Source organism: Phodopus roborovskii, unplaced genomic scaffold (genome assembly GCF_943737965.1).
Source record: "Phodopus roborovskii unplaced genomic scaffold, PHOROB, whole genome shotgun sequence".
Lineage (NCBI taxonomy): Eukaryota > Metazoa > Chordata > Mammalia > Rodentia > Cricetidae > Phodopus > Phodopus roborovskii.
In genome coordinates this window covers 43056525-43072919 of record NW_026126433.1, presented here as the reverse complement: position 1 = coordinate 43072919, position 16395 = coordinate 43056525, and the positions used below count along the sequence as shown (strand labels likewise).

General features: G+C 43.2%; 1 protein-coding gene across 1 annotated transcript; it reads right to left on the bottom strand.

The window, feature by feature from the left end:
* Positions 1 to 1338: 1338 nt before the first annotated feature.
* On the bottom strand, positions 1339 to 4117 carry Slamf9 (SLAM family member 9). The gene is made up of 4 exons (XM_051186334.1): positions 3959 to 4117; positions 3044 to 3385; positions 2080 to 2352; positions 1339 to 1684 (listed from the first exon to the last, which is right to left on the bottom strand). The coding sequence occupies exons 1-4, from the start codon at positions 3999 to 4001 to the stop codon at positions 1485 to 1487; spliced, it is 858 nt and encodes a 285-aa protein (XP_051042291.1). The 5' UTR covers positions 4002 to 4117; the 3' UTR covers positions 1339 to 1484.
* Between the last annotated feature and the right edge of the window lie 12278 nt (positions 4118 to 16395).

Sequence of the window (16395 nt, the reverse complement as noted above, 5' to 3'; positions counted from 1 at the left end):
TTATTTGCTTTCTGTATACCAGCTCCTAAAGACAAGAGAAATGGGCTGCCCTCTATGTGAAAAAATAGACTCCAGGTAGTTTGCACAGGCAGGACCTCCCCTTTTGGAGGACCTCCTATGATGGACATGGGAAGGGGAAGTGTCAGAAGTTGGGGCTACAGACCTTTGTTGAAGACAGGACTGTTCAGTACTTAAAGGAGACCCAGAATCTCTGTAAGAACTCCAAAAAGCTATACCCATGCCTTCTTTTCAAGTATGTGTTCCTTGTGGATCTGAACTGAGGCTCAATGGATGTTGGGTAAACACAGTATCATAGCCCAGAGCAAAGTAGAAGAGTGAAACCTAGGTCTCCCAAGATCTCACCCAGCCCCTCTTTGGTGCATCCTATATCACCTCCACCAATTCATGTATTACTTACTGAATGGCTTCTCTTGTACCTCCTCCTCTGAACCCTGGCAGTTGCCTAAGTAAAATACCCAAGATCTAATTTGGGGAAAACCATATGATAGGAACATCAAACCTAGGACTATGGAAAGAGCAAGAGTAAAGAGCTCTACTTTGACCAAAGATTCCACTCAGAAGAACCCAAACAGAAAATCTATACGGAAAAAACAAACAAACAAACCAGTAAGGCCAACAAAAGCAACTTACACAGGGTTTCTTTGTGTAGCCCTTGATTGTCCTGTAACTTGATTTGTAGACCAGGCTGGCCTCAAACTCAGAGATCCACCTGCCTCCTAAATTCTGGGATTAAAGGTGTGTACCACTACACCCGGCTAAATAATGTCGACCTTAAACAAAATCAAGGGTACAAGATCTTAGTAATTGATCCAATGAGTTGTCACTCCTTCCGGTGAGCAGCAGGGCTCAGAGCAGCTGGTATCAGGGAGACAACAGAAGCCACTAAGCTCGACTATAACCCAGAGAAGGACTGAGCAGGGGCCTCAATCACCTCCCTGTGGAAAAGCTTCTATGTAGACTTGGTACAGTGGGTAGACAAGTTAAGTGAAGTTAACTGTCAGAATGAGGATAGGGGTAGAGTTGGCTTGAATAGAACACTTATGCAGAATTCTGAATGAGCTGCTGTCACAAGTTCCATTTGGTAAGAAAGCCTTTTCTGTAGTTTAGAGTATTACAAGACTTAGGTTAGTGAAGAATGGGATGCATGTAGTAAAAACAAACACTTCACTCTAACGGGGTTTGCAGATTCAGTTTCCTGCCCAAAGGCAAGCCAGAGAAGGGATGTGGGCTTCAGTAAAGATACCCAGACAGGTAGTGAAGGTGGAAAACAGTTTTCCCAAGGCTGCCCAGCACAAACAGAAGCATCAAGCACAGCTCTTCCAGAGAGGTGAGGACTTTATTGCAAGATAGTGTCTCTTGAGGAATATGGCCCTTTCAGATGTTCAACCCTGATCCTCCCTCCCACCTGTCTCCCAGATGATTTCCCTGGAAGCTAAGAGGTAACAAGGGTTCCCAAGGGGTGATCAGACTGGACTAGGGCCAGGCTTCCCCTTCTTCCTTAGTTTGATTCGGTTTCTCTTGAGTTTCCTCACTCTTGACATCTCATAGTTTTTCCAGCCTTGAAAGACACAGAGTACCACAGCTAGAATTACCAAGAGGAAAAGAAGGATCAAGCCCTTAGCCAGGAGGCAGGACATCGAAGGCTTCTCAGGAGAGCCAGGATCTGGGATAGGATGAAGGGAAAAGAGTTCATTAGAAGAACAGTAAATTTGGAAGGCAGACATCTACCTAAAGTGTCACAGGGAGGTTTGTGCGTGAATAATCAGCCCCTGTCTTATAGCAAATATCTCTAGAAATACCTACTCTGCACAGACACTCAAGAACTGAGATCTTAAGAACTGATATCTGGCCATCAGTCTCAAGCCAAGTGCAGAAGAATCCTTTGGAAATCCAGAACAGTTGACTTAGAGAGGGTCCTTCCCCAATCCAGTAGCAACCCTCTACAGGAGCATGCTATATTCTAGAGTCTCTCCTTAAAAGCCCCAGGCATGGGAGGAGGTGGTGTCCTGAAGCACAGAACTTACACAAGCTCAGAAATTGTCCCTTAGGTTCTGGTACCTGCACAAAAGGACCCAACAGGGATGAGACGGGAACTGCTGTTACTGATTGGGTTGCTGGCCCTACAAGTGTAGGAAAGTGCTGTGTCACCAGGCCTCCAAGATGTACTGATGACAGAGTCTTCATGCGAAATGTTAGTGCTGTCCTGTGATGGAAGCCAGGTGTAGGTCACATCCATGCCTGCTCTCTCTACAGAGCATATCAGGGATATGTTACAGGCGCCTTCCTCAGAGATCTTAAAGTTCACAGTGATGTGGGGCTTTGACAGCCGCCCTAAAAGAGAAAAACAAACAAATAACAAAACAAAACACAATGATCTGGTGAACATTCTGAAGTTGGATCTGTTTTCCTGTTTCTCAAGCCTTGGGTATTCTTGCTATCTTGAGATAAAACAAACACATCGTTTGTGGTTTTGGGGTCCCAGAGAATCTGCTTAGACAGATGTACACCAGTGGCTCCTTCTAACTTCATTCTATTAGTTTTATACCCCTCTTTCCTCCAGATCCTCTTCTGTCTCTCTGATTGTACAAAATATTGCTGCCCTCCAAAGACATTTACATTTTAATCATCTCTCCAAGCTCCTAAGTAGATTCAATGTGGCAGGTGGAGAGAAGAAATGTTGGTTCAAGTGGGGAAGAAATTATTAGTAACCCTCAAATCACACAGGGGGATAAAGGGCTCAAGAGCTGTTTATCTGGAGGATGCATAGTCTCCTGAGTGGGAAAGGGCTTTAGATACTCTATACTTGGTCCTCATCTTTCTCACTGCTTTGTGGATGTTTGTGAAAACAGCCTCAGTGCCTAATGCCTCCTTGTTCCACCTCACTCTCCCTGTGGCTAAAGCCCTGGAACAGAGAACACTAGAGGCAGTCTTCCTTCTAGTTTCAGCCTCTTAAAGCTTCCCTCAGCTCCCAAGCTGTCATGCCAAACTCAGGAAAGCCAGAATAATGGGAATCTAAACTTACGGTAGACACGGAGATCGTAAGACTTTGTGATAGAGAGCTGGGATATATTCAAGTTGACTTTGGCTTGGTAAAGTCCAGAGTCCTCCCAGGTCAGATTGCTGATATACAGAGAGTAGCTGGACTCTGAGATGCCCACTCGACCCTGGTAGCGAGGATCCATCACCATGATGATGGCTGGCTGTCCCTCTTTCCCTGGTACCACTGTGGCGAGGTTTTTTTGAGAGAACCAGATGATGTCCTTAACCTCTTCATTGGATGGTATTTCCAGAGAGAGGATGATAGATTCTTGAAGAGCTGCAACCACTTCCTCAGGGTCCTCATCATCTCCAGAAAACCCTTCAACTGAAAAGAGGTGCATATAGCCCAGCTGATATCTCTGGGAAGCCAAGGCTAGTTAGCATGGTAGCTATGGCTTCTCCTCATCTGAACACCTTCTCTAGCTTCCATGCTCAGTCTGACACTCTAGCTACCTCTTAGATTTCTAGATTTCCATTGCAACTGAGTTGACCAGGGTTGGTCCCCATTTATCTCTTCACCATCTAAAAATTTCCTTTTTCCATGTCCTTCTGGAACTGCATTCCCATCCATGTCCACCAGGTATCCTCCTCTTTCATACTGCAATGAGGTCATGCCCCATCCTTTGGAGATGAGAAGGAAGTTCCTCCAAACTAGCCTGGGATCCAGCTATATCACTCCTGAGTACATACTCAGCACAATGCAAGTCAACTACGGTGAGACATGCACATCCACATTTATTGCAGAGCAAGTCATAATAGCCATGCTAGAGAATGAGCCTTGATGCTATCAACAGAAGGATTGCCACATTCATCCCCAAAGGAAAGGTCTCACTAGCCTAAGGCCAAGTAGAGCAGAGGGGTACAGAGATAGTTTTATGCAGCAACAGGCAGCACTCACCTTCCTGAAGGAGCAGAAGGAGTGACCAGAGAAGGGCCCCCATATCAGCAGCTCTTGCCTGGGAAGAGTGACTTGGTCAGCTCCCCAGGCTGTGGACACATGAACCGGTAAGGGGTTCCTGTAGGAAGAATGACTGATTGATATTGACAGGAATCAGACAGGGGAAATACTTCTCACTCCAACTTCCTCTGTCCCCATTAAGCTCCTCCCTGACCCTCATGGAAAGACATTTCTCCCCAGCCTGACAGTCAGATGACTTATCCACTGACTCAAATTGCCCATCCCCCAAACTGAGCTCAAATCTCACTTCCTAAAGAGTGTCTATCTCCAGTGCTCTATATGCACAGATCCCATAGAATTCATACATGGACACACTGGCCTGCTGTTGGCCCTCAGCATGCTCTCCCACCGCCTGTGTTTCGTGTTGCTGTGATCTTTTCTCCTCTGAGAGTCCATTTTCTATTTCTGTATGTTTCACTGTTCCTGGCCCCTGATGAATGCACATTCACAGCATTCGAATGGATGAGTGAGGAAAGTCTTTCTATTTAAAGATATTTGTATCCCATTTGTGATGCTATTTGGGGATGGGGGATTAATCTCTTTTTTTTTTTTTTTTTTTTAAGAAACTGTTACCAGGCGGTGGTGGCATAATCCTTTAATCCCAGCACTGGGCAGGCAGAGGCAGGCAGACCTCTGTGAGTTTGGGGTCAACCTGGTCTACAGAGCAAGTTCCAGGACATGCTCCATAAGCTACAGAGAAACCCTGTATTAAGAAAGCAAAAGAAAAAGAAATTATTTGTCTTCCACCCTACTGTCTTTTTTGCTCAAGTGCCTACAGAACACAATTTATGACTGCTTAGCTGTGATTCCGTCTGATTCAGCATCCTGCACAGTGAGGGCTGCAGACTAGTCCCGTGACTGTCTGAACATTCGGGTCTTCACTAGGGAACTTTTTTGGATGGGCACAGAGGACACCTGCACACCCTCAGACAAGTCTGCCTCCTCCGTCTGGGAGCAGTAGGAGCAGGTGCAGTCCATTCACCCTGACATTCCTTCTTGGTCACAGCCTTTTTACCTGTGCTCCCTCTTCCTTTTCAATCTCTTAGGATCTCTATGGAAATAGGGATCGGGCATGACCAGATGAGCACCACTGATGCTCACCAGAGGCGGTGCTACACATGTGCAGAACTTTCCAAGCCAGCATTCACTGAATGAGCACCCTTGTTCATTGCATGAGATGGCAATGTCAACAGCACAGAGGAGAATCTGTGTTACACAGAGCAAGGGTAGGCAGGTTGACATAAGACACTTTTGGGAGGGGCTGGTGGTCAGCTTTGGGACTGGTCACCACCAGAGGACATCCCTCTCTGAAGTCCTCTCAGATCTGCCAAGTGAAAGTCAGCACATGCACTGGCTCCAGTGGTGGTAGCAAACTTTAGCACAGCTGGCTGGCCCCAGGAGTTCTTGGAGGAGCTGAGGCTGACATTGGCAGGGTTCTCAGTGGCACTGATGGCTAGAGCTGTCAGCAGCAGCTTCTCCTAGGCCCTGCTCAGGTTGCTTGCCTTTTTCCATCTGAACATCAAGGTTGCTGCCACCTGAGTGGATTCCTCTTGCAAGGAATTTGAGGATGTCCTCCTTCTCCACTTGCAGGACAAGGGCTCCAGACACTGTGAGTTTTCTCTTTACAGGATAATGTGAATTGGGAGACTACTCCCTAGGCAGCATGAAAAGGCTGATTCTCTTTTAAAATACTGTTTTCAGGACAGCTTAGTGGTACACACCTTTTAATACCAGCACTCAGAAGGCAGAGGCAGGTGGATTGCCCTGGCCTACATAGTGAGTTCTAGGCAAGCCAGAGCTACCTAGTAAGACCCTGTCTCAAAAAGAAAACAACAACAATAATAAAAACAATGATTTTTAAGAGTTTCAATTAGAGTTGTTAATACCATAGAAAGATTTTAAATAATTTAGACATAGAGAAAATCATATTTGAGAAGAGATTGTAAAGAATAAAGGTGAAAAAAAAATAACCTGAAAAAAAGGAACCCCTATGTTCATTCTTGACACAACTTAGAATCACTTGGGAAGTGTCAATAAGGAATGGTCTACACTGAGTTAGCCTGTGGTTTTGTCTCCGGGGTTGACTGATGAGGGAAGATCCAGCCCACTGTAGGCAGCCCTGTTCCCTAGACAGGGGTCCTGAACTGTGTGAGATGTACTCATAAGCAAAGAAGCAAGCATGCCTGTGTCCCTTTCTCTCTGCTCTTGCTAATCAGAAGTGATTAACTGTCTCCAGCTTCTGAGACTGGTTTCCCTGCTTTGATAGACTATAACCTGGAATCATGAACCAAAATAAAGTTTTCCTCTAGGTTACTTTTAGGGTATTTTATCACAATAACAGAAATGAAACCATATGTAGAACTGAAACACATAGAAATGTAAATTAATTGGGTCACTGTGGAAAATCAGTATGGAGGTTCTTAAAAAAAAAAAAAACTAAAAACAGAACTATCATATGATATACCTATACCATTCCTGGGTAATATACTCAAGAGAATCTAAGTCAACATACTGCAGTGATCCTGAACATTCAGGTTTTTACTGCAACAGTATTCACAGTAGCCTAAATGCTCATCAACAGGAGAATGGATAAAGCAGATGTGATATGTATACAACATAAATATTATTCATCCATAAGTAATGAAGTTATGCCATTTGTAGAAAAGGAAATGGAACCAGAAGTAATCCTGCTAAACAAAATAAGCTGTGGGTTTGGTTTTTGTTTTGTTTTGTTTTTGTTTTTCCTCATATGCAGAATCTAGATTTTTGAAAACATGAAAGTGAAAGGAAGTCTGCTTAAGAATAGGAAAGAACGATTGAGTGGGGATGAGGGGAACACAAGTAACGATAATAGATAGTAAGTAAAATCAGAGTATGTTAGATGCATATATGAAAGCATTATAGGGATACCCATTATGTTGTCGAATATATACTAAGGAAAAAGGTTTTTTTTTTTTTTTAAGAGTTTTTGAGCTGGAGAGATGGCTCAGTCATTAAGAGTACACATATTGTTCTTGAAGAGGACCCAATTTTGATTCTCAGCACCAACATCAGACAGCTCACAGTTGCTTGTAACTCCAGCTTCAAGTGATCTGGTACCCCTCTGACCTCCTTCTGCACTGACACACACACACACACACACACATACACACACACACACACAGGTACATGCACACACAGACACTATAATTGAAAATTTTAAAGTAGTTAAAAAGAAAGAAGGAAAGAGGGAAAGGTTGTAGAGGTGCAATGGGTTGTATTAGATAGCTTTCATTCCCTGTATTCAAGCTAAGACTAGACAGTCACTGATTCAGATGGTCTACAGCATCTCTGACACCAGATGGATCCTCAAACTGGATAGTCTACAGCATCTCTGACACCAGATGGATCCTCAAACTGGATAGTACTCAATTCAACAAGTCCTATGCTATGACAAGGAAGCAAAAGTGGTATTTCATGACTGTCTTAGTTTGAGTTTTTATTGCTGTGAAGAGACATTATGATCAGGGCAACTCTTACAAAGGAAACATTTAATTTGGGTGGCTCTCTTACAGTTTCAGAAGTTCAGACCATTATCATCATGACAGGGAGCATGGGCGTGTGCAGATGTGGTGCTGGCTACATCTTGATCAAAAGGCAACAGGAAGTCAGCTGAGACACTGGGCAGTATCCTGAGCATAGGAAACCACAAAGCCCACCCTCACAGTGACACACTTCCTCCAACAAGGCCATACCCACTCCAACAAAGCCACAGCTCATAATAGTGCCACTCCCTATGAAATTATGGGAGCCAATTACATTCAAACTACCACAATGACCAAAAAGAAAGAAAGAAAAAGAAAATGAAAGAGCTGCCAAGGAGCCAAGTTGAAGTCAGGAGGGTTGAGGAAAAACTCTCAATGAGAAAAGGTATCAAAGACCTGAAGGATGAGAATGGTCTGCATAGTGAAAGAACAGAGTACTACTTCTTGTGCTTCAAATTATGGGTATCGAGCTTTTTTGATTTGGATTTTCTGTACATACAGGTCAGATTTTAATTTGAGTCTGAAAGTTTTTAAAACAAGTCTTCCCATCTATTTGAAAAGAAATTAAATCCAGCAATCCCAACTACTTGTTCTGTATCCAAAGACAATGAAATCAACATATTGAAGATCCATCTTCAGTCCCATGTGTACTGGAGCATTAGTCCCAACAGCCAAGAGAAGGAAGCAACCCATGTAACCATCAGTGGATGAATGGATGGATAAAGCAGATATGGTTCATGCACATGATGGGATACTATTTGACCTTAAAAATAGGAAGAAACTGCATCTTCATCAACAGAGATGAACCAGGATGTGTTGACTAAGTGGAATAAGGTAGCCACAGAAAGTCAAATGCCACGTGAGCTCACATGTAGGGTCTTTAAAAAGTGAACCCATAGAGGTAGAGAGTAGAGTGATTGTTTCCAGGGGTTGGGGCTTAGGTCAGATGGGAAGACAGTGGTCATAGGATGCAAAGTTTCAGATGGACACAAGGAATAAATTCAACAGATCTACTATACAACATGATCTACTCTACGTTAATCACATATACACAGTTAATTTATAGTATCCTCAGAAATAGCTGATAATAGATTTTGTGTTCATAATACAAAAAATTATTTGAGGTAGTTAATAATGTGTTAATTTTATTTAGTCAATCCACACACACATTCATGCTTCAAGGTCACAAGTTGTACATGACAAATGTATATTTAAAAAAAATTTACCAGTTGTTTTTTTTTTTTTAATGAACTATACAAAATTCAAACAAGATAAAAAGAAAACAAGGTCATGGGTATAATGTTGAGAGTTTAAAGAATGCAAAAGTCAAGAATAAAGGAGACTTCATGGAAGAGAAAATACCTGTGAAAAATAATGGAGGAAAAAGCAAGACCAAGTTGGGAGAGTATGGTACCATGACATAGTTATCTCAATCTGCTAGCTCAATAGGAGCTCTGGCTCAGTATTGCCCAGTAGAAGGTGCCTTTGTTAGGCAGAATTTCCCAAGAGCTAGATATTATGCAAGAGTATCAGGTATCAATGCCCACCATGTGTGTAGTTTCTTGGCTGGGGCTGCCCTAGAAGTGGTGGACCTCGGAGGACTGCAGCTGGAGACTGCCAGGTCCTAACACTCCTGGCAGATGAAGAAAAGTTTTCTCTTGAAGGGAAAGCAAAAGGCCATCTCTATTGCTGCTACAGTGAGCATGCTGATAGCCAGAGAAGACTGTACTCACATTTATTGAATATACCCCCATAATTGTAAACATCTGATTACATCTTCAGAAAGAGAAAAATAATTGTTATCTATCTTTTCCACTGAGCTCTTCCAGGCCACTGTGGAGTCACTTTTCCCCATGATTTCCAAAGAAATGTTGCTTTGGCTCATGGATTATGATATAATCCATGATATAAATGAAGCTTCCTTGCTTTCTCTCACTACACTTTGAATCTTACTCATATCTGCAGTCTACTCCTGCCCTGGCTGAGAACATTGCCCTTGATCTCTGGTCTCAGCTCAAAAATGGGAAGTTCTTATCCCATGTGATAAATTAAAACTCCAAACCTAATTCACAGTGAAATAGTCTCTACCCATTAGCATAGGTACATAATGGGAGAAGGAGGTTCCTGTACTGCTCACCCTCAGCCCACCCTCTCTTCCACCCTCTCTTCCTTGGTGCTCCCAGAAATGTCTTCCACTGTTCATGATTCCTGCTCCAGACAGATTGGCGAGTGGGGGATGTCCTTCTGTATACATGTTCACTTATTGATTGATGAATAAAACACTGTTTGGCCAATGGAGGCAGGAAGTTAGGTGGAACGAGGAGACAAGGAGGATTCTGGGAAAGGTAGGCAGAGAGGCATACCGAGAGAGACACCGTGTAGGCTGCCAAAGGAGTAAAATGTATGGGCATTCTCCAATAAGCCAAGACCACATGGAAATACATAGATTAATAGAAATGGGTTAGTAATTAAGACAAAGCTAGCCAATATGAAGCCCTAGCCATCAACCAACAGTTTAATAATTAATATAGTGTCTGTGTGTTCATTTTGGGCTGAAACAGCGGGACCTGCGAGACAAAAGAAACCGCCAGCAACAGGGTGACAAATTGTTCTTCTTTGACTGAGTGATTTTGTATTCTGTATCCTGGGAGATGGTTAAAAGGGACTATTTTCTGTTAAGGTATCTCTATTCCATATGGTCCTTCACAATTCCTCTCTCCATCCCTAGACATCTGGAACATACCTCCCTTTACAAACACACTCATGCACACAGAACACACTACACACACACACACACACACACACACACCTCTTCAAGTGCCCCTATTATAGTGCTCCCTGGGTAACCAAGCAGGCCATGTCTCATTGGTTTGTCACTATAAATATTACTTCCCTGACAGATTCCAGGATCTACAATGTGGTATCATGCTTCTAGCTCCTCATCCACAGACCCTCATCCACAATCAATTTTAACTATTCTGGGCCTGCCTTAGGCTGCTGTCCTCTCAGACTGTCTTCTGCAGGGGACACTTCCAAAGTAATGGCTATATCCAAGGATGTTGCTTTCTCGGTTGCCCTCTCTCCATGGATGAGGGATTCTCAGAGCAGTGATGCAGGTTCTTCTTAATTTCCAATGTAATTCTGCAAGAGGAGATCTGATCTCCCTCACACTGCCTTTGATCCCCTGGCATCTGTCACATTGTCAGCCAAACAGGGAGAGATCCATTCCAACATCTTGTTTATACCATACATTTAGGTTTTCTGCGGAGTCTCTTCTGCGGATTTCTATCCTAGACAGTTTTTTATGATTAAGCCACCCTCCTCCCTACCTTACTTGCTGAAGTTTTCATCCTGGGTATGTTCTGCTTTTCTGTTGCTTTGATTTAACTGCAGCAAAGAGAGGCTAACTCAACCCAAGAACTGGTTCATCTTAGAAGTAGAGGGTGGGTATAAACCAGTCAATAAGTACTGGGTGAATGTCTCAGCCCTCTTGACCTTCCAAAAGACAGGCTTGCTCCCCATGGCTCTTTAAAGTGATGGAGCCCTTGTTGTTCATACCAGCACTCACCTTTGACACACCCTTGACAGGCTTTTCTCTCTCCTCTATCTCATTTTCTTCATTCCTGCTTAGATTACCATCCCCAGAACTATTTCTTCCACCCAGGGTATTTTCGAAGGCTGTATTTTAAGGGGAAAACAGTACTTTTGTAATTTTCTTATCCAGGTGGCCAAATATTGGACAAGAAGCAACCAGAATGTTGTAGAGAGGTGACATCCAGCGCCTAGGAAAAGGGACCCATCTCAGATCACAAGATGATCCTCCCTTAAATCAGAAAGAACGGGCAGAGATGTGGAAGGGTTTGTAGGTGTCAAGTTAGTAAGGGGCTACCCTTGGCTTTAATGAGCAACAAACCACCCTGAGACCTGGAGTGGGCAGCGGAACATATAACAGGGTCAGCCATACAACCAGAACTAAGCCGCTCGGCTCCTTCCTTTGCAGAGCAGGATTCTCACATGCACTCTAAAGGTGAAACCCAAGTTGATACAATGCCTGAAAAGCACTTAGCATAGACCTTGGTCCATGATGAGGTCTCCATGAATGTGAGCTGTGGTGGTTACTAAAGTTAGCCATATGAAAACCAGGGGCCCCTCATTAATCAGCAACTGTCTGTGGTTATTGAAAAGAATATGCCAGAATCTAAAATAAGGAAGGTAAGCCAAGGCACCCATCAGCCAGCACAAGGACCACTGATACTGGGATGCATGGCTCAACTCTGTGTTTTCCATGCCAGCAGCAGCCTGTTCACGGGACTGACCTTTAGGCATACAGCCATGTCACGCCTAAGGCTGTTGCCTCAGCTACACCTCAGAACAACTAAGTCCTTGTTTCATCGGTATCACATATCCTAGAATCCCCAAGTGGCTCCCTCGACTTATCTATGTCCTCTGATCCTCTTATGTTAATTGCTGTTATTAATAAAGTACAGACTTTGTCCCACTGCCTTAGAGTCACACAGAGAGATGGTTATAATGCTGGTGTTGCTTTTGGTCCCAAGTCATACCCACTGAATCGGGATGAAAGTATGGAGGATGGAGTTTAGGAACCCCTGCTCATCATGCGAGGTCCCCAAGTGAATCTGCTGAACACTGGAAAGAAAGCTGCAGGTGAGAGCAGAGAGGAAGCTCCCCAGCCAAGTGATGATGTCCTTTGTCTCCAGTCACAAAAGGTTTGTTTCCCCTGAGCAAAGCCATGAAATGACAATGTCTGTTTTCTTCTTGGGCTGAGCTCTAGGGAGCCCATGAGAGGGGCTCTGCCAGCTCTAACCTGTTCTCCTGGGCTTTGCATAGACCAGCCTCACAGACTGCAGCATGGCTATGGGTACCAGTCCTGAGAACTCTGCTTTTATCTCTTCACACACAGGGGGCTCAGAGGCAAGGCTTGTGAGGAAAAAAAAAATCTACTGAGCTCACCCAAACTCTTATGTTACATATTAAAACCAAATACAAAATCCGCAGGTACAGGATGTAGAACAACTTCAAATCCACAAAATTTAATGCAAAGTTGGGACCAAAATCATGGGGTTTTTTTAGTATTATTTGTTTTGTTTTTTCTTTGTTAAAGAAGTATTTTGGTTAGCATATAAAGTAATAGCTTTCATCATAGCATCTTAACTTCATATGAGCCATTATACTTTGTTGCCAATCTTTTCCCCTTCTCTACTGCCTTCTCCCACCAGTTCCTCCCCCAAATAATTTACATTGCTTTCCAATTACTTATATCCATTACTGTCTCTACTTCCCACCTAGCTTAAAATCTCTCCCTCCCCTCTCATGACAACCTTTCCATTTTTGTGGAACATATGCACACACACACACACACACACACACACACACACACACACACACACACGCGCGCAACTTTAAAGTTAGGGTACGCATATGAGAGAAAACAGAGTGTTTTTATCTTTCTGAGTATGGTTTATTTGGCTCAACAATTTCCAACTTTAGTCCACTTAGTCATGATTTCATCTTTGTTTGCAGTTGTATAAAATTCCATTGTATATATGTACCACCTTCTCTTTACGCCTCCATCTGTTGATGAAGAGCTAAGCTAGCTCCACTTCCTGGATGGCTATTGTGAATAGTGTGCCACAAACAGGTATGTGCCAGGATCTCTGTGATTTGTAGACTTCAGTTCCTTTGAGTACACACCCAAGAATGCTAGTATGGTGGTTCTAGTTTTAGCTTTTTGAGGAATCTCCATCTAGATTTCCACAATGGCTGAAACAGTTTACACTCTTGTCAGTAGCGAAAAGTGTTCCTCTTCTCCCACATCCTCACCAGCATCTGTTGTCATTTGGTTTTGATGGTTGTCATTCCCATTTGGGTGAAATGGAATGGCTTCTGGTATCTTGTTGGTGGGATCTTGCTTGATTAAGTGGTTTTGCAGTATAAGAGTCCAAATCTGGAAATGTTCTGGAGCATAGGAAGTACTTAGTAACTGTCATTACTATATTGGTGTCTTACTAATTACTGTATGTAGTCATTTGTTACTATTGATTTGCATTTGAGCTGGAGGTGTACACAGTAAGAGTTAAAAAACCAAGAGGAATGAGGACAGCCGGCTGGCCACCCAGACAGCTTTGTGCATGCTGACATTTTTCTTAGTTAACACACTACTGTTTAGGCTTCAAGTCTTTGCAGTAAACTTTGTCACTATCCCAGAATTGATCAGAATCTGTGATCATTCTTCATTTTATCAGAACTATCATCAACTGACATGAAATCAGTTATTCATCCTATTATTAAGCTTCATTTAAAAGCAAGACACCATCCCAGGTATAAGATATAGGGGTGAATAGGAAAACATGGGCCTCTCGTTATCACTGGAGTAGAAATTAGTGAAAGATGAGCAATAGTTGGTAAATCTCTATCATAGAGTAATGAAGTACTGTGAGGGAAAACCAAGCAAAATTAAGGAGTAGAGACAAGGGACAAGAAATGCCCTTTGGTTGTGGTGTTCAGGTCAGATATATCAATTGCAGCAGCCCTACCCTGACATTTTCTCCCTGTACACAATGTGGGGAGTTACCACAGAAGGCTGCCTGGGAGCATGGGGCTAAAGCAATGGTTCTCAACCTGTGGTGCATGACACCTTTGGGAGGCCACATACGAGATATTTACATTATGATTCATAACAGCAGCAAAATTACAGTTATGAAGTAGCAACAAAAATAATTCTATGTTTGGGGGTTACCACAATATGAGGTATTAAAGGGTCGCAGCATTAAGAAGGCTAAGAACCATCGGCCAGAGGGGAGGATACTAGTTAAGATTCAACAGTCTATGGTGCTCATCTCTGTAATGTGGCTCCTTCTGCTCTTCATGGACCTTGAATACTGTGGTCTACCCTTGAATATCATGGTGTGGCCAGGGTGTGTTCTTCTGTGGCTGTCATGCTGCAATGTGTCCACAGCCCCTGATCTTAATTTCTCAATAGGTATAAATCTTCATTGACTGTTCACTTATGTGCAAATAATTTCAGTGTCTCAGCATGGATGACCTCAGTCTGGATTTCATACTTTGGTCTGAGAAGGAAACCTTCTTCCTTCCCTGCAGCCTGCAGCTCTTCTGTTATCACATACAAATGCTCTGTCTTCCCTGCCAAGTTCCCCAGAGAGCTTGCCATTTATAATGGCTTCCCAATGCTCCAGGACACTGTTTTCTGGGCTACATCTTTCTTATGAGATTAAAGCTGTGTGGAAGCCTGGATTTGGCTTATTGAGGTGACTTGGAGTCTAGACCAAACATTGTGAGATTTTGAGACAGGTTCTCAGAGAATCTGGATTTCGGAGGTTCCCCCTCGTTTCTCTCAATCTATGAAAATATTTAGGAAGTAGGGAAAGCCTTGGGGATTCCCCACTCCACAAAAAACAAAACATACGCACAACACACACAGAGATGCAAATAAATTACCTACTAGAAATGGAAATTAAGGAAGAAAAGGAAAAGTGGATGATTTAGAGGCATTCAGTAAGCAGGGCAAGAAGGAGAGGGAAGAACTTTTAGACTGGTGATCCCTGCAGTCCTTGTGAATAACTAAATTGGTTAGGGAGGTGCAAGCACCTGGTCCCAACCACTCATTTTTCCTTCCTTCCTTCCTTCCTTCCTTCCTTCCTTCCTTCTTTCCTTTCTTCCTACCTTTCTTTCTCTCTTTTTGTTTGTTTATTTGTTTTATGTTTTTTGTTTTTTTTTTTTTTTTGAGACAGGGTTTCTCTGTGTAGCCCTAGCTGTCCTAGAACTCGCTTTGTAGACCAGACCGTTCCTGAACTCACAGAGATCCGCCTGCCTCTGCCTTCCAAGTGCTGGGATTAAAGGTGAGCACCACCACGGCCTGGCTCACTTCATTTTTCAAAAGATCACATGTATGAAGGCAAAGCACCCATACACATAACAAATAATAAAAATAATTTTAAAATAAACAAAAATGACAAAAGATATGCAGGCTCCCTTCACTGGAAATATTACAAGAACCCCAATTCAATAAAAATTGAACTGCTCTAGCCCATTTCAGCAGTTTAATTAAACCCCATGGCAGTTATTCAGCCCTAAGGGTCCTATGGACACCCTCTGCTCAGGAGTTGGTGGGTGGGACTCCCAGACTTCTATGGAGAATGATGGGTTGCCTTTTATGAAGCCCTCCCCAACTCCACTGAAAATCCTTTAAAACTGTGTTTATTGCCTGTGCTATGACTTAGCCCCACAAAAATGTTATACGCCCTCACACTAACCACAGCCTGCTTTTGCTGAAGCACTTAGCATTGGAGGAAGGGAGGACAGCCCCCACTGTGAATCATTAACCTGTGAGAGCTGGCAGGGTAAGGATGATGCAACATAAGCCTTATCAAAGAGGACTGTGCAGACTTGCCCAGTAAGACATTTTGCTACAAAACTCACAGTGTGTATGAAAGAGTGTGATAAAGCAGGGTTATTCTTTGGAGTTATAAAAAAGATATGACCACGATGCTGTTTGTCACCATTAAGTGTCCTCTTGAGGGGAAAACCGTGCCTCTCACTGGAAGGAACGGCGTTTCTGTGGCCATTCCTGTGCTCTCAGTGTAGTTTGCCACTCTTTCTCAGTCACTGCTAGGAAGCCAGACCACCTCAGGCAGGGAGAGAGCACTAATGGATGCCGCTCAGACCTGACTTCATTCCTTAACTGCAATTGATTTGCCTACTCTTTCTTCAAACCTCACATTCCTAACCAGCTGGTACTTTAGCTTGTCATAATACGTGGACTTTGAACGGTGTGTGAGCTTTTAACCAAGTGTACAGTTAGAAGGAATGAAGTCC